Raw genomic sequence first — 21784 nt, forward strand, 5'->3', positions numbered from 1 at the left:
TATTAATACATTTATTAAATAATTTAGTATTTTTATTATTAAGTTTAATGTTATATATAAATTCAATAAAAAAACTAATAATTCTAAAATAATAAAAGAATGCACGATATCAATTCCCATAAATATTGCTTCGATATACCCTCTATTTTTTTATAATAAAAATTTAACTATATATAAAAAATTAATCTTTTAATTTTAAAATTTTAAAATAATTTATAGGTGAATTTTTCAATCTATATTTAAATAAAAAAATAAATATACAAGGTCATACTCGACGCCCCCTACCTTTTGATCATAAGGTTTAGTTATAAATAAATACAAAAATAATCTTTAATTTTAAAAATTAAAATAATATGAACAAGTGTCATAATTTTTTAATTTAGAGGGTATATCAACACCTCATTTCATAAATTAACACCTCCTTACATTTTGTTTATAAAAATTTAATACTTGGTAATTTTTAACTTAAATTTATCATTTTTATTAATATTTCAATCATCAAGAAATCTAAAAAATGATTGTCCATTTTTGTAAAAATTAAAAGATTAATTTTAAATATTTAGTAGTTTACATAAGTGTAATAAATTTTTAATATAAATTTATAACAAATTCTATTAATATATTAAATAATAATTTAATATTTTAATAATTAAATAATATAAATAAATAAGAATTATACTTTTCTTAAAAATAAAAATAAAAATAACACAACAAAACAAGACTGGTGAATCCTATTTTTTATTGTACAAGTAAAGAATTAAAACATGTGTTTCATTTAATGTTTTCACTAATAAAATATAATAAGATGTAAATATATATAATGCCTTAAGTTAGAAGTTGAAGCATGGTTTAGAAAATATTACAATAAATATCTAAATTTAATACCTATATATAATAGTTGCTATTGAAATATAATCAACATATATGTTCAGAAAAAGAAATATAATCAACATAACTATTAGGCCATAAAATACAAGATATAAATATTTTGATAGTAAGGGTTTGTTCAATTTATATATATTTTTAAAGAAAATAGCTAATAATTTCAAAGTATTTATAAATAAAAAAAAATAAAAGAATAAAAACAGAGAAAATGCAATGATGTATAATTAAAACCCCATGCAAATTGCAAACCTACCAGAGGAAGACAATTGCTCTTGCCAATTCATCCGCCACAATCAGATTCCTGCGCTCAAAGAAGAGGAGCTATTTGATAATGGGGTTTGCTAATGTGTAACTATGAGAAACATTTTCCAATATAAATTGTACCGAAACAATGATCAAAAGCTAAACCTTCAACAAATTAAAAAACATATTAAAGAATAAACATTATAAATCACCATTAAAAAATTATCGATCAGAAGCGCATCTCATAAATTTAAAACAAGTATAGCGAATGGTTAGAAAAGAACTTCATTGGCTTCTTCAATAGGCTGTATGCACAACGAAACGAATGGTCAGAAAAGAACACAAATAATGAAAAAATCAATTTGTTTATTAATCCTGTTTCTTTCTTAAGGTTGGAATATGAACAAAAAAAAAACTATAATAGGATGTTCTCACCGTGTAAAATGAATCCGCGTTCTCACCATGTAAAGTGAATCCGTGTTGACCGGCACTGGAAGGTTACCCTCAGTTCAACAACTCTTCTCATTCCCTGTCAAGTCTTATTATGTGGCTACAAGGCTGTCGTCAGAAGGTGGTAAAATCGAGGAACTTCAAGCTGAGTACAAGCCCGAATTCTCAATTTACATGAATTTTAATTGATAAGGCATCTATCAGAATGAGTTAGGCAAGGCAAGGCAAGGCACTTTTTCAAGATGTCATTAGACTCTTACCTTCACTCTTAATATTGACTTATCACTGTTTGGAAGAGACTTCCAGGAGGAATCCACCTTCATCATCCCTTGAACTCTCCAGGCTGGAAGGAGCCAACTAAGATTGACCAAATGGCAGAGCCCATGGAGAGAAACTCTCCAAACTGTCAATTGAAAGATTCTAGCATACACTCTAAGAAACAACACAATCAATACTAGACAAGTTTTAAAATCTATACAATCATCCAAGCATATTAATCCCAATTCTGCTGATAAAGAGGAACATTATCAGTTTCATCATTTTGCTGTGATCTCATACAATATCTCTTTCTGGAGCAATTAAGCTTAACCCTCAGTGTTTGTGATGAATATAATATTGGTAAGCTGACTCCCAGATTAACAAAAAGAAAAGTAATATTTGATATTCCATTAGTGAAATCATTATTAGGAAAAAAATAAAGAGGCATACAACATTAATTATAAGACATGCTATCTCTGTACTATACACAAAACCACAAACAAACGCCAAGTGGACCTTTAAAATCCACCCAGCAAAATAACACAAAGAGCTCAATTGACTCTTATAACTTCTAATCGTGATGTGTCAAAAACTCTCTCCTACCCATCTTCCAGGAATTTGGGGTAACTTAACATGAGTAACATTTCTCAGTTATTTTGTTATAATTTGAATATGTGAAAAATATTATCTTACCAACCCAAGTAACTAGAATCATCAAAGGCAATGGAGGTCCATATATTCACATACTTATACAGATATTCAATTAACACCCGGAAAGCAAAATCGCAAATTAGAAACTGCAAACAAGTGATTTGTGTAGGAGAAGAAGAAACATACTGATCCTTACAACAGAATGCTAAAGGAGCTATCAAAAATAAAATAAAAGGATTACCTCCATTTTGATACTGGAACCACCTCTGAGTAGATCAATCAACGCAACAAAAGCATTTAAATTCTGTTCAATGCTTAAATTTGAATATTCACTCTCCATTACTCCTAACAACCACACTTCTTCTGGATTGCTCATCAATTTCATTGCATACTCAGCACTTTTGTGTTAGATTTACTAACCTTAATTTCGGATGGACGGCAAACCAGAAGCTCATACTCAGAATCATTTGCATCATTTCCACCAGTGACTTCAGAAATGTCATCCATGCTCCCAAAGTCTACAGAATCACATAGAAAATTATTAGTTTAGGAAAAGTAACCAATATTTTACGAGAAAGGGAATGCCTATAAAATGATAAATTTTCAATAGACCATTTTCTGGAGAAAATACCTACAAAGATGGAAACGCGGCAATTTCTTAAATTAATGCATATATAAGATCACACCAACAGTACGTCGAATATCACATTATCATAGAACAATCATAGTACCCCAAAAAAGAGTGCAAAAGAAATACCAAATTGGCAAGGCATTTCAGTATTTTATCTTATATTCCAAGTAATATATATAAGACAAGAAGTTACAGTATATCGAACAAAATACTTAACTGAAAATTTGGTTGTCTAACAGAATGCAGAAATTCTTCTCTTTCTCCTTTACTGGTTCAACACAGTCATCACTTGTAGAACTCGAAATCAGTGTCAGGTTTCTTCACATTGGATCTGTAACCCTTCTCGAAATCTTTTGGGAGTATAACAAAGTGATTCTTTCTTACTGCAAGCATACCTTCTTCTTGGCAAATAGCTGCGATCTGCACACGTAAACACTGTAATTATGGTCAATTAGACTATCACATGTATTGTCAAATATGGGGGATCGAGGCAGATATCAGAGGAAGAGGTCTCTAGCATATAAAATTGTAAATAAGTAACTAGATTGCTCGCTCTATGAATGTGGAAAAAGTGAGCGGAATCAGTGACCTCAGCTGCACAGATTTTATATGGTCGAGACACATAGTCCTCCAAATCTAACTCATCACTTAAATTCATTTTAGCAGTGCAAACCTGCAAACAAGTCCCATTTTCTATCAACTATAAGAACATAAAGAAACTACAATGATAGAGAAGTTCAGGCATCTATGTCAATCTTGATGTAGAATAACTTTTTTTCCATGGTTGCATGAACTCTTTTCTCCTTCGACAAGGAGGATTGTCCCTTTCTTCTTATAGCCTCTTTCGTCGCAGTTTCTCCTCTTTTAAAGGTTAATTGGGTTGAGACTTCTTTTTGTGAATGAGATGTGAGGACAGTTTAATATAAATGTTGTTTACTTTAAGAACCAGCAAACGTCAAATAGTAAATGATCTTCGAGATTCACCTGAAAGACGAGCCTCTTCTCACATCTATCTAGCAAAGGGAACTCGATATCATGATCAAGTCTTCCCAGACGTAGGAGGGCAGGGTCCAAAGTGTCAGCTCGGTTAGTTGCCATGATAACCCTCATATTAACTGTCTGGTCAAATCCATCCATCTGTAAAGACAAAGTACATTATAACTTAGAATGTTAACGGTATAGGATGAGACATGGATACTTTGAATAACCACTCTTTCATACACGCAGGCAATACTCAACATGTTCGCCTGAAGGTGTACACACGACTGAGCGCACAGGGATATGTTTCAACCTGCAGTTGTCCTCATACAATCAAAAATGCTTGCTTGCCTGACGAATGAGTCTTCACCATAATCAATTTTTCCATCCTTAGGAATGCCACCACCAAACATCTCTTAGCCAAATTGTATATTTAATGTAGCTTTGAGAGGTGCTCTTGTGCTGATATGGTGATCTAAGAAGAATAATCCATAAAATAAAAGACAACTATAATAATATAACATTTAAACATTTTTAGAATAATTATTATCAGTTATATTGGTAAAATAATATCACGGCCAAAATCTATCACCTCCGAACCAAAAATAGTAGTCAAATAAAGTCTAAATAAAGGCTTTTACACAAAATTTTAAGATAGCCATCAAAAAATGCGATAATTTTTAGATATAAATCAAAAATAGAAGGAAAGGACTGTTGCAATTCTTTTGAACTTATTGCCTCCCATACAACGAAATACTATTATCCACTATTATAAATATGTAAAGCTAAGCTTATCAAACTCCCCAAACTTAAACAATTATTGTCCTCAAGCAAAAGTCCGACATTGCAAAAAACATGTTCTCAACATTGTGCTAATATTCCATAACAACAAATGTAACCTATAACCTATATGCACATAACCTCAAAACACAAATGCCGCAATACATTATGCAAACGTTAACTTATCATAATGAGGGTAAGAGGCCAATCACATCACAACACTTTGTCTCGCCAAGTAGAGAGTGGAACAATCAAGCTTCCACAAAATCATAGGTTTCTAAAAGTCACCATACTCGTCGCTTCAACACAATACCCTTTATCTCCTTATTTCTGCCTAAGTTGGGACAACTTTTGTTCTTTCTTTTCTTTGGCCACTAATGATTTTTTTCCCCTTTTTTCTTTCCCTTTTGTTGTCACGGCTTTTATTTCCTTTCTTTTTCTTTGTTTTTGCCCGTGACTTACGTTCTTTAGGTCGTATTTCGGTCTTTTGACGCGAATGACAACACTTGTGGTGAAGGCACCCGGTTACTCAACCAAAAAACGTCGTATTTCGGTCTTTTGACGCGAATGACAACACTTGTGGTGAAGGCACCCGGTTACTCAACCAAAAAACGTTTTACCTAAAGTGCTTTGCATACTCATGGCTCTAGTCACCGTTTTACGTGAATAACAACATTTGTGATGAAGTTACCCAGTTACTAAGTGACCTAAACCAGCGGAGTAGATGTAGTCTTCCTTTTTCTTGCTATTCTTTCTCCTTTTTTTTTTTCATGGGAAGGGGAAGGGCCTTTGAATTTTTCAAAATGATGCATGTCCCATGTTAAGCTTATAAGGATCAATCGGGTGGCGTTTTGGCAAACAAATATGATTTCACAAGAACTCCTATGATTGAGTGGAAGCAGAGACATTCCAACTCTATTTCAAAGCAATTCAAAATGCATGAAATTAGGCCTCCACTACTCCACATTTACTCAGAGCAACGATCACATAACGCAAGTGCACATTCATGTCTCAATCTTATGCTTCCTAACTCACATTTTTTCGTCAAATTACCAATTATCATTCTCGATAAACTCGAAAAAAAAAAAGTAGTAGTATGATAATATAACAGAAGACAAATGAAAACTTAAAAAGGTGGAATTCTTTACAGTTGAAATCATTTGTTGGGTCCTTCAAATGAAAATTGGATGAGTACTTCCATGTTATTTTAATTGAACCAAGAGTCTAACCCCAAAATGCTAAATAAACATATTGACATTCCGACAATCAAATATGTCTCACAAAACTTGATATACCATAAAGGGCAAGACATATTGTTTACTTGGATGAGATTACACTGAAAGTACATATAAACAAAAAAGGATAAGAAACAACCACAATAGTAAATCAACTGGAAAACCACCGAAAAACCATCCAGGATATTTTTCAAAAGAACAAACTTGCTAGATGTAAAGAAAAGTACATTTGCACTATGGTGCAAATGATGAATATCAAGATATCAAGATTTCAAGATAACAATACACGCATATTAAAGGAAACATGTCTAATGAATAAAATGAAAAGTGGAAGCCAAGAAAACTTTTTACCACCATTATCACTTTGCGAGGACTTCTTACTTTCTTTAATCATCATCTGTTTCATTGTTTTCAAAGCCCCAGGTACCAACACAGCTGTAGTATTCCTCCTCGTTGCCACCTCATACACATTGCCTTGGTAGCTACCATGCATGAAGACAAATAGATAAGTTTGAAATTCCTCAACCTAAACTCCTACATGTTCATAAGAGAAATTATTGCATTGTGTGTTATTCAGTCATTGGGAATTTGAATAAATAAATCACAAATAGGGTTTACTTCTAAAGCCTTGATGATTCCCTCAAGCTCTATCGCCTTCTGCGACCATTCCTCCGAAATTCCCTTATACAAGTCCACAAGCTTGCTCACCTATTTAGTCGAAGAACATTCAAATACAAACTAACTATCAAATGCATAGACATGGCAACATGTATGCATGTAAAAGACAAACCACCAATGCAATGCTTAAAAAAGATAAGTTAGAAGGCCATCATATAACTAAGAAGAATATGAAATACACACACACACACCCGAAACAACAGACAAACAAAAGAAAAGCGAGAGACTTTTAAACAAGACCTTTGAGTTTTGTTATGCTTTGTTATGATGATCGCCATACTTTACACTAAATCACAGAATAGGTCAGGTCAAACCTTACTCAAGCATTAAATCATGAAGTCACCACTACAAGTATATACCCACACACAAAGTGTGATTCACAAAGAAAATGGAGACGCAGTTAGTTATTTTCTAAAAGCACATAGGCTTCATGTGATTACATTTTTAATAATCCTTTTCTGACAGAAAACGAAGCTTGAATTTTGAAGGCAAATTTGAAGTTCCAAATCATAACAATCCGAAATATCAGGGTGGCCCTACCATTAGGAAAGTAAGCAAGGCTTACCAAATGTGGATTAAGAATACAATTAAGAAGAGATCCATTTCTTAATATTGGATCAGTTATCCACATCAAAGATACAACTGCATTCTATTTATAGCACAAAGTCTTAACTCGAGAGAAATGTTTGCTACCATTCAATCAATTTGATAAAGTAAATTGGAATTTGAGGGAAAAGAAAATTTTATCTAATACATTGTTATTATTTTTCATCTTCATCTAAATCTCAACATACCTGATTCAAAAGTTCCATGAGAATTTGCTGAACCTCTTGATCAGCTCCAGTTTGAGCATCAAATCTAGCGGTAGCAATTGTATCTACCTCATGAATGAAAATATTTGCAGGTAAGCTGAAAAACATCACGAACCATTCGCGGACCCTGGAGGCAATTTGGACCAATAGTCCCGTTTGTTATATGGATACAGTGACAACAATAAAACCTTCAACCACATCTTCCTAAAAGCAAAAGAAAGTAACACCGCAAGAAATTACAAAAGTATGTATAGATAATCCTAAGAACAAGTAAAAGTACCACGAAAAATTTCTTTTACCTATTCCAATCCATAAAAAGAACAGCAAAGCATCTTTAGATAATACAGGAGAAAAAGATCAACTGGACACATGACACAAACTGAATCATGGCAACCAGTACCTATACAGAAAATCATACATGAAAGTTGGAATCATGGATACGTTCTATCGCAGCTTAATAACTAGGTCGAGTCAATGGAACAGGGGAATTCCAACAGATTGCTGGAATTAGATAAATGTAATAGATATATGCTTCCAATGCTATGAATATTAAGCTACTGGGAATAAGTGAGTGAGAGAGAAAACTTGTGCCTCTTCATAGAAAAAGGTGTAGATAAAGGAACAAAAACAACGATAAAAGAAGGAAGTTGACATGTCAAGGTCAGAAACCCTGAGCAAGTTGCAAAAACAAATGAATTAAAAAAAATGTAAATGATAGCATTTGGGTAATGAACTCCTACAAAAGCAACTGGAGAAAGATCCAGAGATATTGTTTGTCTGAAAATACAACTAGAAATGAATAGCAGAGAGAACACCAATTGCAGAAGTCAAGGGGCCACATACAAACGTGCCTAGATGATATGTTGCTATTAGCAAATCATAAAAGCGAGCATGCACAAAATGTAGAAGGCAATCCATATTCCATGTATGTTTTTTCTACTCCTTAATAGTCTTTATTCATTTTTGAAGGGCAATATGAAGAAAGAAAGAGAACACAATGAGTGCACATATAACTTTTCAACACTTTGCCTCACCAAATTTTCTTCACCTGGATTTGAATAGATCATATAAAATCCAGAATTTAGTTTGCATAATTACTTGATAAGGTATTCCAAAGACCTAATGAAATGATATATCTACCAACTAATCTCCTCAAACCAAAGATGAGGTTGAACAGATTCCTCCTCCATGGATTTATCAAGCTCCTACCAAAGTAGAAAGATACATCATACATTCACTATAGTAATTTGCAAGTGGATATACATGCAGTGTTTCTGAAGACAAATTCTGCAGTGATAAGATTGTACTGAATCCAGAAAGACATATAAGTGAGCGAAGCAGCAGTAATCAGACTTACATTCTCAGGATCCACAGAGCAATCAATCTTGTATATAACTTTCTGAAGCTTTTCATTCTTTATTAAATCATGGATTTCATTTGATGAAGCTGCAGAGAATCAGAAAAGGAAGAATGACCATAAAAATAAATTAGTTTATGGGACCATTTGACTTAGTAAAATACAAGAATGATAATGTGAAAAACATGGTAATTATACACACAATTAAGAAGAGATTGTCTAAACTCAAAAATGTCTCCGCCAGAACAGGCAATGCATATCGATTAAATGACTTAAGAAATGGTGACTGACACCCTCAGAGAAATACTGCTGGATGCAGAACTTTGACAAAAAAGGATGGCTGTGGTATGCAGTTCTAGAAAAATATACAATTCCCTGTTCTGGAATCATGTTATTCGAATCTCCATTGTTTAAAATGGCCTTTTGGAGTTGGGTGACACGATTACCATATTAAATTATAGGTCATCCAAGTTCCTTTCCCCCTGCCTGCATACATTTAGCATCTGCTTTCCCAATCACCACTATCCTCTTGCAGCTCAACCAGGCAAGTTTTTCAAACACCACAATCTTCTCTTCTCCATCTCAAAATCATGTCCATCTAAGCCTTCACCCAATTACACACCAATTACATTTGTTCAATTGGACATATCAATTAATGATATTTATATTCAAACTTTTATGTCTGACGTGCACACAAACTTCCAAAGGCACCGACCAGCATGAATTGCATACAACCACATGCTAGACCTACGTATAAAATCTTGACATAAACCACCAAACGTAGAGATGCATAAATGTCGAAATAAATTATATGGTTGAATCCAGTAAGGCTGATGATCAGGGAAAATAATAATTATAACAGCAATTATTAAGAAGCGTACCCAAAGACTGCAGTTGTGACTCTTGCAACACCTCATTCTGTTCATCGACATAACATGGTTTGTCATCATTTGTTGCTGCACTAGGATCTGAAAAAATAACAAACTGTTAAATGACGATGTAATAGCACGAGAGAAATTTCTCCTTAGTCAAATGGCATGCCAGAAGCATTCCCTCGAAGTTGTATGCATTTATTGTGATTTTTCTTTCTTTTTTCTTTTTGGGTAGTCTGTAGAAATGCAATCAAATTGAATTTGGAGACCTTACATCTATTTCAGATGGTTACATGTGTTTGCATAGGAGAAAATGAGACGATCAATGATAAAACATAGATATTCAAGTCTCATGAATCCTTTTTGTCATCTCATGGAGTTCCCATAATTACTTGATAATGAGGCATTCAAAAGACCTAATTCTTTAGCCAATACAGGAGACAAAGATCGAGACAAAGATCAACTGGACACATGAGACAAACTGAATCATGGCAACCAGTACCTATACAAAAGTCATACATGAAAGTTGTAATCATGGATACATTCTATCGCAGCTCAATAACTGGGTCGAGTCAATGGAACAGGGGAATTACAACAGATTGCTTGAATTAGATAAATGTAATAGATATATGGTTCCAATGCTATGACTATTAAGCCATTGGGAATAAGTGAGTGAGAGAGAAAACTTGTGTCTCTTATAGAAAAAGGTGAAGATAAAGAAAGAAAAACAACAATCAAAGAAGGAAGTTGATATGTCAGGGTCAGAAACCCTGAGCAAGTTGCAAAACAAATGAATGAAAACAGATATAAATAATAGCATTTGGGAAACGAGCTCCTACAGAAGCAACCGGAGAAAGATCCAGAGATATTGTTTGATTGAAAAAGCAACTAGAAATGAATAGCGGAGAGAACACCAATTGCAGATGTCAAGGGGCCACATACAAACGTGCCTAGATGATATGTTGCTATTAGCAAATCATAAAAGCGAGCATGCACAAAATGTAGAAGGCAATCCATATTCCATGTATGTTCTTTCTACTCCTTAATAGTCTTTATTCATTTTTGAAGGGCAATATGAAGAAAGAAAGAGAACACAATGAGTGCACATACAACTTTTCAACACTTTTCCTCACCAAATTTTCTTCACCTGGATCTGAATAGATCATACAAAATCCAGAATTTAGTTTGCTGGTGCAACATTGAAGCTGCATTTCTTCCGCCAGCACTCTCTGAAAGCAAGAAAACCAGCAGGGAGGGGGCAGAATTATTAGATAGTCTGGTGAAGATCGCTGTTAGAATTGAACATAACATATCATTTTTACGTATAAGAATGCTGGTAGCAAACAAAATTCTACATTTGTCTTGATTAATTTAAAGAAACATCAAGAACTCGACTAAAAGATTCAATGTTGTGGATGCAAGTACATGTAAAGTCTCAGAATGAAACATACACCACTTTTACCTACGAAATTTCAACATGAGCCAACCACAAGTGCGTATCTATTTCAACAGGTATTATGGTAAAGTGCAACCAGGAATCAAAAAGCAAAAAGAAGAAGCAACATACTTCTGCAGACTGTGGTTTTGTCTTCCTAATGGCAGGCTTTTCCCCTGAAAAAGCACCTTCACCAAATAAACTGACAGCATCTTTGACAGATTGAAATGGTGCACTGGTGTCGATTTCTCCCACCTCCGCTTTAGCCGATCCTTTGGTTTTATTATAATCTTTTGCAACCATAATGTCTCACCCACTTTATCTCCAGCTCTTACCTGCAAAGAACAGCCAAAGAAAGATCATATTGAAGAAAACGACAACCAAAGACGAACTATAGAAAAACAAGACGGGGTTAGAACTTAGAAGAGTAGTTGCATCCAGTAAAAAGTACTACTTCTAGTTAATGGTTGTGCTAATAATTCTTTAATAGATCATATAATTCTACCTAGAAGGCTAGAACTCTGTTCTGACATGTTACCCCCATCCGAGGAACAGCACAACAAGTGTCATTTACATAGAGATGATGATCTACAAGGCCTTTTTGTCATCTCATGGAGTTCCCATAGTTGCTTGATAATGAGGCATTCCAAAAGACCTAATTAAATGATATAATCTACCAACTAATCTCCTCAAACCAAAGCTGTGGTTGAACAGAAACGAAAAAATTGCTGAGCGTGTAGACTTACCACCTTCTCTTATTCCTGCTACCTCCGCCGCTGCTCCTGCTCACATTTGCGGCCATCCTGTGGGCACTCCACCATCTCTCCTTCATCGTGGCTACAAAAACCCTTCAGATTGGTCCCCTTCTCCTTCACTCCCTCTCCGCTGATTTGTGATGGTTTTGAGGGTTTCCTCTGTGCGAGAAGAGAAGCAAAATGAATGTGAGAGAAAGAGGAAACATATTTACCTGTTTCCGGAAACATAATACCTTCAAAATACAAAAAGAATTTACAGGAAACATGGAACAATGGGAGAACGGCTCAGTCAAATTAAAAGAAGAAAAAAAATATCTAACTGCAACTAGTAGAGCTGAGCTCAATCTTGATATCTTCAAAATAAATTGTAAAGGGTCAGCAGGAAAGCCTTATGCAGGATCTTAGATTTCAGTATAGTCTAAAGACTACGTCGTAGATCAAGTCTTAATAATGAGAATCAAAATCATGGAAATTTAAACAAATTATTGTTATCATAACGACAAAAATAGACCTTAAGGTCTCAATTTTGAGCAACAGTTGATTTCATTCTTCCACTAATTAAAAATTTCTTTCTGAAACTACCATCAGCCATTTCATTTAAGAAACAAAAATAGTACTAATTCTTTATGTCGGCAAACATGAGCGATGAGATAACTAAAGCAAGAAAAATACAGACGATAATCAAATCTTTTTTCATAAAGAATCAAACAGGAAGTAAAAATGAGGTGTGGGGAGTTTATCAAGTCCAACATTTCAGAAAGCAAAATAAGAGGATAACATTTGATAAGGAAGTCTTAGGATTAAATAACAAATAAATCCAAAGAAAACAATAGCGAGCTGTGGAGGAATAGAGTAATAGATACAGTTAGTGATCATTTGCACAAACAAACTATTGGTTGATTAGTTATGGCAATAAGAATGCAGAAACAAAGAAACCGCCTGACATACAATATTTGAAATGCAGAACTCGCTCCTAGGTGAAAATCCTAAAACTAACTATCTAAAGAATGGAGCAGACATGTACAACATCAGTTTTAGACTTGCATTCCTCATCCTTTCACGTGGAACATATGACTTCATTGATTAAAACGATAAGTAATTAATAGCTCGAAGCCTTAACCATCTATCCTTCAATAACTTAGAAAACTATCGTATAACTAAGAACAGCAAGAACCCTTGTGGACACGCCACAGCCAAAAGTGACAGTTTCTTAAACAAGGCATTCGTACTTGTTATGATGGCCGTACTTTACAAGAAATTGCAAAATAGATGAGGTCAAACCTTACCCAAGTAATTATATCATGAAGTCACCACTAATACCCACGTAGAAAATAGGATTCACAAAGCATAATATCCAACAACGACCCAAAAGTACATCAAACAAAGAAACCCTCTTCAACAAAAATTTAAGAAATGAAATGAAAGGAAGATTACAGTGGTTTTGAGAAATTTTACTAGTGGGTTTTTTCTTTTTCCGATTTTTCTATGTCGTACCCAACCTCCGTCGCTGCTTCTCCTATGGGTGTTGCCTTTGCATAGGGGCACCATCAGGCCTCATCACGTTCTCCGCCTTGAGTCGGCCATCGTCGGCACATTGCACCACTAACTCCACCGTGGCTCATTCGCCGAGGCCACGTGTGCAGATTCTTCTTGGTTTCGTTTCTTTGTTTTTTTTCTTTCTAATTTCCCCGAGGGTTTGTATGCACAAAGGGAGGACCTACAACATTTCTCTTGGGCTACCTTGATGTGGAGCTCCAACACTTCCCGGTGATTTTTCTTTCTTGAATCTTGAGGTTTTTTACCGGGGATGGAGGGGTTTAATGGTGGGTTTGTGAGCAGTGATTTTGAGGGATTCTACAAAAGATGGGAGGGGGAATTTGAGGGTTTCTTGAATCTGAACAGAAAAACATGTGAGGGTTTGATGGTGGATTTGTGAGCGGTGATCTTGAGGGTTCTACAAAAGATGGGAGGGTGGAATTTGAGGGTTTCTTTAATTTGGACAGAAAAACATGTGAGGATTTGATGGTGGGTTTGTACAAACCAGACTAAAGATGGGAGGGAGGGAGGGAGGGAACGGATATTTTGGTATCTTGCAAAAGTACCTTCATAAATTTTTTTATTATTTTTCAGTTACAACTTTTATTATGAATTAATTAAAATTTTACGTTTTAAATGTCCATTTTGACCTTGAAATTAAGGTTAAGGCAGTGTTTTCAAAAACTTTTACTTTTAGATAAATAATTTTTGTAGAAAAGGTTAAAAAGACATAGCAGAATTAAAAATGGGTAGTGTTTGTAAAACCTAAAAATAAAAAGCAAACAAAAGTTAAATTGGATAATATTCGGAGAAGTGATTTTTGTAGAAAAAGTTGAAAGTTGCAGTAGAATGAAAAGTGGAAATTATTTGTAAACAAAAGTAAAAAACAGATAAAAGTTAAATTGGATAGTGTTTGGAGAAAAATCACTTTTGAAATACATTTAATTGATTAAGACCGTTTTGTCCCTATAAAAAAGATACTTTTATTTACTTATTATTTCACTTGTTGTTTGCCAATAATATTTATTTTTAAAAAAATAATAAATCCAATATCAACTTTAAATATACATTTTCAAAAATAAATTAAAAAATATAAAGTTGAATTAAGATTATTATAATAAAGGTATGGTAGTAAAAATTAAAGTTAGATTTGTTTACAAAAAAGCCAAGTCAGCTGGAAGCACCCCTCAAGGTGCTTATAGCTTTTCGCACAAAAGCACTTTTCTTAGTCGTTTTAAAAGTAGAAGTTGGCATCCCAAACATTTCAAAAGTATTTTTCAAAATCAGAAGCTGATAAACGTTTTTCTAAAGCGCTCGAAAATATTTCCTAAGTAATTTCATTTAATCCCTTCAGTAAGGTTACAATTGAAGTTAGTTTTGAAATTCAACTACAATCTGCATTTGTATAATTAATTAAGAATCCAAGTGTTATAATAATTCTTTCTAAAATTTATTCTCTCATAATCAATTATATTATAAATAATTATGTAACCAACGGGCCAAACTGTGTGTCCAATTTTTTAATGTAAAATGGCAATCATAAATAAATAATCTTGCATAGCGTTCCATTTGTACAATTAGAATTAACTGGAGTAGCAATTTTGTGGGGTAATAATTCAATAGAATGCAATATTTTTGAGTTTCTTGAATAGTTCGAATAAGCAATAAATCAAGGAAAACTAAATAGATTTTCATATGGTAATGAACATAGGCTATCGAGAATAGAGAATATAAAAAAGAGATCAAACATGTTGAGAGAATTATGATTTCGATCCCTATACTTAACCACTTATTCAGTTTTGGTCTCCAAACTTTTGAGTTTGACAATATTAGTTCTCAAATTGACCCTTTTTTGTCAATTTTGGTCCCTCCGATTAAATTTGCTATTAGAATTGACAGAGGCAACTTGGGAGGAAAGAAAACCTCCTTTTTCCACCTTGGAGCTTGGATGCTTCATGAAATTGATTATAATTTCCACCATTTTTGTTCAAGCTTGAAGGTTTACTTGAGAGGGAAAAATGAAACTCATTTCCAAAACTCCTCAAAAGCTTATGCAATTGTGGATTTAAACTTCCATTTTTAACACCATGGACATTTTGCAATCTGGGTAGAAAATTCATTTTTGTCCAAATCATAATTAGGGTTTGAGGGTTCTACAATTTGGGCCTAAACACTCAAGAATTTCAAATGAATTTTGAAGAAAAATGAGAAAAATGGGTTTAGTTTAGTGAATAATAAAAAATTATCAGTAAATTTGAGAAAATCGAGTGGAAATCGAGCTAGGGTTCCTTTGGGAAAGAAATGGGAGTTGGAAAAAATGAGAGAATGAAGCACAAGTTGTTAAATAAAATGGTTAGATTGAGAACTAATATTGTCAATCCCGATAATTTGAGGAACAAAACTAAATAAATGGTTAAGTTTAGGGGCCAAAATCGTAATTCTCCCTATTCTTTTTCCTATCATTTTTGCCTCATATGTACATTACATGATATTTCTCCGTCAATTTAACGTCAAATCTAAGGGTAGGGATCAAAACTGTCAAAAAGTATCAGTTTAAGGACTAAATTGTCAAGCCTGAAAATTTGGGGATCAAAATTAAAAAAGTGGTCAAGTATAGGGACCAAAATCATAATTGTTCCAACATACTTTATATGTACAAACTGTCCTTAACCAATTTTCATTGCAATGTTTATGAGTTGTATAGTTTACAAATCATAATTTTTTTGTAGTGCCTTTCCTTATTTTAGAAATCAATTATGCTATTAAGAAAAAACATAACAAATTGTGCATATGTACAATTTTTACTGTTGTCAATCTTCCTCTTCGATTGATTTAATATCTTTTCTTTTTCTTATTCTCCATTTTCTTGCTTTTGTAAAATTTTCTTTTCAACTTCTCAAGTGGATTACGACCTTGATCCGGGTCGAAATATGCGATCTCGTGATGCGATCTCTACTCGAAGCGCCTATTCGTCCAAGACCAGATTTTGGGTTCCCTGAGAATGAAAACACGAACCGTGAGCTCGTCGGGCACGTCCCCGACAATGACCCTCCGACGCTCAAGTTAGTTTGGTCGAATGAAATTGGTTCGATCTAGGAGTTCGGTCTCAATTAATGCGTATCAGTTACCTCATTTATGGCGTGTCGGGGTCTATTTATAATACACAGTTGTACGGTAAGTACTGGGCCACGTGGCCTTATCTCGTCGGTGTACGTCCCGATCGAACGGTGGTGAATGTCCGGGTTTCCAGTCGGTGTACGCGATCCGGGTCGGGTCCCGCGCGACCCGCCTGTTACAATATTCGCGGATCCTGACCTCGAAATGACTGTAATGCCCTTAATGAGGGGTATTTTGGTCCTTATGCAGGTATGATATTTGAGTACTCATCATTACTCCCTCACTTTCTCAAAGTGCGAGCTCGCGCTTTTGAGGAAGTCGAATCGTCGCTGCGGACACGTGTCTCCGTCCTATCAGTCTGATCTGTGGCGCGTATCCCGAGGGGCTTTGCCTATAAATACCCCCAGCTTTCAAAACATTTCTCCTGCCCCACATACTGACTTTCGGCGACCATCTTTACAGCCTGAAGTTCGAATTCGATCTGCAGCTTCCAGAGCCATCCTGTTCTAAGGTACGATGTCTTCCAGCTCTAACTCGAACTCTAAGTCGCACCCTGGTTCTGGATCCGCTGGCATCCCTGAGTCTGGTTCTGAGTCCGTGTCTAGGTCTGAGTCCGGGTCTGCATCTAAGTCTGTGTCTGGGTCGGCTCATGGGTCTTTCTCTACTTCTCCGAAAAGGAACAAGCAGTTTCCTATTTCCAAACTTCATGATAAGCAAGCTGGACCATCTGTCCTCGCTAGATTCCAGGATAGACTCGCTAAAAACCCTTGGGAAGCCTTGGTTAGTAAAGTAACGATCTCGGTTCTTAGGATCAGAGAGAAATACCACATCCCATCTGATTACAACATCATCATCCCTGCCACCTTCGACCGTATGCACCGTCCCCCTGAGGGTTTCAGTGCCTTTTCCATCAAACATCTTGATGCCGGACTCCGGTTTCCCTTGGCTCCTCCTGTGGCCTCGATTTTGAATAAGTTGGGGTTATGTCCCATGCAACTTTCCCCTAATTCTATCACCCATATTATTCTTTTTGTGGTAATAATGCAATTTTTAGGTCTCGAACCCAGTTTTGACAACTTTTGGAGTCTGTATTCTTTCACCACCTCCAAGCGGTCTGGGAGTAGAGGTTTTTTCTACCTTTCTGCCAAGCCTGAATGTGGGTATTTGAGCGCCCTGAAGTCGAATGTAGGGGTCTGGTTAGATCGCTATATTTTTATTCGACCTCCTAGAGGTGTCTGGCCCTTCAAGAACGAGTGGACTAAGTATAAACCTCTTCCGAAAACTAGTGGGGGGGGGGGTTAGAAGGCGACCAAATAAAGAGTCTAACGTCCTATAAGTATGACCCCAAGAAGCTTCTATCTGAGAAGGTTTTACAACTTTCTGGGCTTTCTCCTGCGTCCCTCCACATTGAGGAGTCCTTAGGTGATTTTCTCTTCTCATGCTGTTCTCCCTGTTTTGATTTATTACGCTTACGTAGTTGTTCATCTTTGCAGATAGCATCATCATGAGTTCGCGCAATGCCCTACGGATGCAAGCGGCTGCGAACAAAGTAGACAAGGCTAAGGCCAAGGGGAAACAGGTCGCTTCTACCTCAACTAAGGATCAAACTGCGAAAGGGCCTGTTCCCCCTAAGGATCTTCCTCCAGCACCCGTTCCGTCACAAGCCCAAGCGTTGCCTGTTCATACCGACCGCCAGCCCATCCTTGTCGACAGCGAAGGGACCCCCTCTCTGCCTCTTCTCGGATATAACTCCAGCGACCTGGAGTTGAACTTGGACGCCATCAGTGGAGACCTGGGGTTGGAATTCGATAAACCGGAGAGGGCTGGCTGGGAGAAAACGAAAAAGAGGAAACGGTCTTCGCTAAAACACGGGCACGAGGAAGATTCGAAGGGGAAGGAGTCGGCGGGTCCTTCTGATCCCCCTAAATCTCCGTCTCCCCGGCCTAAGAGTCTGAGCAGGATGGCTCGGGAAGCTGCGGACAAGTGCAGCCAAGAAGACGAGCGGGAGAGATTTTTGAAGTTGGAGCAGCTCGCTTTGCACTGGGAGGAAGCTCGGGGGTTTACAGCGGGCTCCCAGTCGCACCCCACGAAGCCCACGAGGTGGGACGGCTCCACGAGTTCGGTGCTTTTTGCTGAGGCTGAGGGAGAGCCCTTCGACGTGTACAACTCGCTGACATCACTTCGTGATCAGGGCTCTTTGGTAACGACCAATCCGGTGCGGGTCGAGCAATTCGGTGCCCACGCTATGGTATAGGTAAATTTCTATCCCCGGCTGCCCCCCATCTGCCCGAACTCATGTGTTAATGGTCTTGCAGGGTCTAACATTTCTTCGGAGCCTGTCGCTGAAATGCACCTCTTACCGCAAGAACTACATCAAATCTGACAAGAAGGTGCAAGAATTGCAGGCCCGAGTGGTGGAACTGGACAATCAGGCACTGAAGCACGCGGATGAACTGTTGTCCTATGCCGAGCAAATTAAACGGTTGTCGGGCGAGCTCGATGTTGCTAGGAAGGAGAGGGAGATCGCCATATCCGAAAGGGACGTCGCTTTGGCCGAAGGCAGGAGGGAGGGGTTCGACGCTGGTCGCGAGGCCGGACTGGCAGAGGGCCACACGAGGGGTTTTGAAGAGGGCCAGTCCGGTCGCATCCTTCTCGAGGAGCACCAGAAACTTCTAGCTGACTCCCGTATGGCTGCTGTCCGTGATTTCTTGAAGACGGACACTTTCACGACTGCCTTGGAGCTCAAAACTACTGACTCGTTTGCCAAAGGCTATAAGACCTGCGAGTACCAAATCGAGAAACTCGGAGGGTTTTCAGAGTCTTTTGATCGCGGCCGATTGAATATCACTCTTGATGGCGATCTCCAGCCTTATCCCCCGGACCCCGAATTGAAGGATGACGAGTTCATGGTCCTTCGTGCGGAGATGGAAGCTGAAGCCGATGCGGAGGGCAAAGATGATGAAGCTTAGACTCCTTTTGATAGGATTTTTGGTCTTTTTTGTATGACCCCTTCTTCCCCTCGATACATACTAACTTGTACATTTTCTGGGGGAATCGATCCTTGGGTCATATCGAAACTGTAAATGTTCCATTCGTTAATGAAATTACTCTTTCTATCTGATGTTCTTCATAACCGGCTTATGTCTTCGCATGCAACATTTTGCCTTTGCGTACTGGGAGTTAGTTTTCTGAGATGGTATTTGAATACACCCTTTTCAGTTTTGTATCTTGGCACGCGTCTTTTTCAGTTCGCGCTTGGTTTGGAGTGCGTCTTTTTCAGTTCGCATTTTTGGACGCGTCTTTCTCAGTTCGCGTTTGGTTTCGAATGCGTCTTTCTCAATTCGCATTTTTGGACGCGTCTTTCTCAGTTCGCGTTTTTGGACGCGTCTTTCTCAGTTCGCGTTTGGTTTTGAGTGCGTCTTTTTCAGTTCGCATTTTTGGACGCGTCTTTCTCAGTTCGCGTTTTTGGACGCGTCTTTCTCAGTTCGCGTTTGGTTTTGAATGCGTCTTTTTCAGTTCGCATTTTTGGACGCGTCTTTCTCAGTTCGCGTTTTTGGACGCGTCTTTCTCAATTCGCGTTTGGTTTTGAATGCGTCTTTTTCAGTTCGCATTTTTGGACGCGTCTTTCTCAGTTCGCGTTTTGACTTGGCGGATTGGCATGTTGCGATTAGAAAAAAGGATAAGCGACGTAATGAGTTTATAAACCAAATGAGCATGAAAGGGCATAACAAAGGTGCGCATAATTTTATAAATCGAATTAACACGAGTTTACAGTGGATACAAATGTTTACACAATAGCATTGTTCAATCTGGTGATTCGGGGCACCGCCCCCCTAACCTTTAATCTGCTATTCGGCCTTTTACAGGCTCCTGGTTCGAACTCCTGGTTGATGGCCTTTCGCAGGCTCCTGTTCGATTTCCTTGTTGATGGCCTTTCGCAGGCTCTTGTTCGATCTCCTTGTTGATGGCCTTTCGCAGGCTCCTGTTCGATCTCCTTGTTGATGGCCTTTCGCAGGCTCCTGGTTCGAACTCCTTGTTGATGGCCTTTCGCAGGCTCCTGGTTCGAACTCCTTGTTGATGGCCTTTCGCAGGCTCCTGGTTCGATCTCCCTTTCTGTGATCTCTCGAGGCTACGCGTAGAACCTTTTCAAGTTCTGGATGTTCCACGGTCGCGGTAGACTTCGCCCCTGCATGTCTTGCAACTTATACGTCCCTTTCTTTTTGATTTCCACCACCTTGAACGGTCCTTCCCATGGGGGTTCTAGTTTACCTACATGTTTCGAGACTTCGACTTTTTTAAGCACGGGGTCCCCCACCTGGAGTTCTCTCGGTCGAACTCTTCGGCCTTGGCTTCTCATCATTAATCCTTTGTGGTGCAGAATCCTTGCGTACGCCCCATCTCTCTTTTCTTCGATCATGGTGAGATCAAAGCTTCGTTCCTGTTGGTTAGCCTCGGGGTCATACATTGCTACTCTCTGAGATTCTTCCCCGATCTCTGCTGGAATGATAGCCTCCGTTCCATATACCAAGCAGAATGGGGTCTCTCCTGTTGCGGTGCGAGGTGTTGTCCTGTAAGCCCATAAGACCCCGGGTAGTTCCTCAGCCCATGATCCTTTACTGTCTAGCCGTGTTTTCAAATGCTGGAGGATTGTTCGGTTGGTCACCTCCGTTTGACCGTTGGCTTGCGGGTTCGCAACTGCCGTGAAGTGTTGTGCGATCTTGAGCTCCTTGCACCATCCCGTGATCTTCTTCCCCTGAAATTGCGTCCCATTGTCGGAAATTAGTATGCGAGGCAGACCAAACCTGCAGATGATATTTTTCCAAACGAAGTTGATGACTTCATTCTCAGATATTTTAGCGACCGCTTCCGCTTCGACCCATTTGGTGAAATACTCTACCGCCACGATGATGAATTTTTTCTGGGCTGGTGCAGGGGGAAAAGGTCCGACAATGTCGATCCCCCATTGGTCGAATGGGCAGGCTATTTTGATCGGCTCTACCGGGGTCGCGGGTTGGTGTATAAGGGATGCGTATTTTTGACAACTTTCACACTTCTTCACTAGCTCTTTGGCGTCCTTTGCCATCGTGGGCCAATAGAATCCCTGACGTATT

General features: G+C 37.6%; 1 protein-coding gene across 11 annotated transcripts; it reads right to left on the reverse strand.

Annotated features, from left to right (window-relative positions):
- Positions 1–1288: 1288 nt before the first annotated feature.
- Positions 1289–14081, reverse strand: LOC105178727 (uncharacterized). Of its 11 annotated transcripts, XM_088876713.1 has the most exons (14): positions 13476–14081; positions 12012–12179; positions 11398–11600; positions 10978–11059; positions 9840–9926; positions 8959–9047; positions 7584–7728; positions 6730–6819; positions 6463–6593; positions 4340–4485; positions 4103–4255; positions 3336–3553; positions 1564–3005; positions 1289–1433 (listed from the first exon to the last, which is right to left on the reverse strand). In XM_088876713.1, the coding sequence occupies exons 3-7, from the start codon at positions 11566–11568 to the stop codon at positions 7672–7674; spliced, it is 486 nt and encodes a 161-aa protein (XP_088732839.1). In that variant the 5' UTR covers positions 11569–11600; positions 12012–12179; positions 13476–14081; the 3' UTR covers positions 1289–1433; positions 1564–3005; positions 3336–3553; positions 4103–4255; positions 4340–4485; positions 6463–6593; positions 6730–6819; positions 7584–7671. The 11 variants fall into 11 exon arrangements, with proteins under 11 accessions (XP_088732839.1, XP_088732833.1, XP_088732841.1 ...); XM_088876711.1 differs by lacking the exons at positions 1289–1433; positions 1564–3005; positions 3336–3553 and adding an exon at positions 3587–3791 and having other exon boundaries at positions 4358–4485; XM_088876709.1 differs by lacking the exons at positions 1289–1433; positions 1564–3005; positions 3336–3553 and adding an exon at positions 3587–3791.
- Between the last annotated feature and the right edge of the window lie 7703 nt (positions 14082–21784).

Source organism: Sesamum indicum, linkage group LG12 (genome assembly GCF_026168435.1).
Source record: "Sesamum indicum cultivar Baizhima isolate 11 linkage group LG12, ASM2616843v1, whole genome shotgun sequence".
In the NCBI taxonomy this organism is placed as follows: domain Eukaryota; kingdom Viridiplantae; phylum Streptophyta; class Magnoliopsida; order Lamiales; family Pedaliaceae; genus Sesamum; species Sesamum indicum.

What these genes read in the sequence shown, in the direction of transcription:
- LOC105178727 (XM_088876708.1), bottom strand. Translation starts at nt 11,568, where the DNA reads ATGGTTGCAAAAGATTATAATAAAACCAAAGGATCGGCTAAAGCGGAG. An exon ending in CAAAACCACAGTCTGCAGAA is followed by an intron (nt 11,060 to 11,397) that starts GTATGTTGCTTC and finishes TCTTGCTTTCAG; the next exon opens with AGAGTGCTGGCGGAAGAAAT. An exon ending in GCTCTGTGGATCCTGAGAAT is followed by an intron (nt 3,554 to 8,958) that starts GTAAGTCTGATT and finishes CCATAATTACAG; the next exon opens with TGTTTACGTGTGCAGATCGC.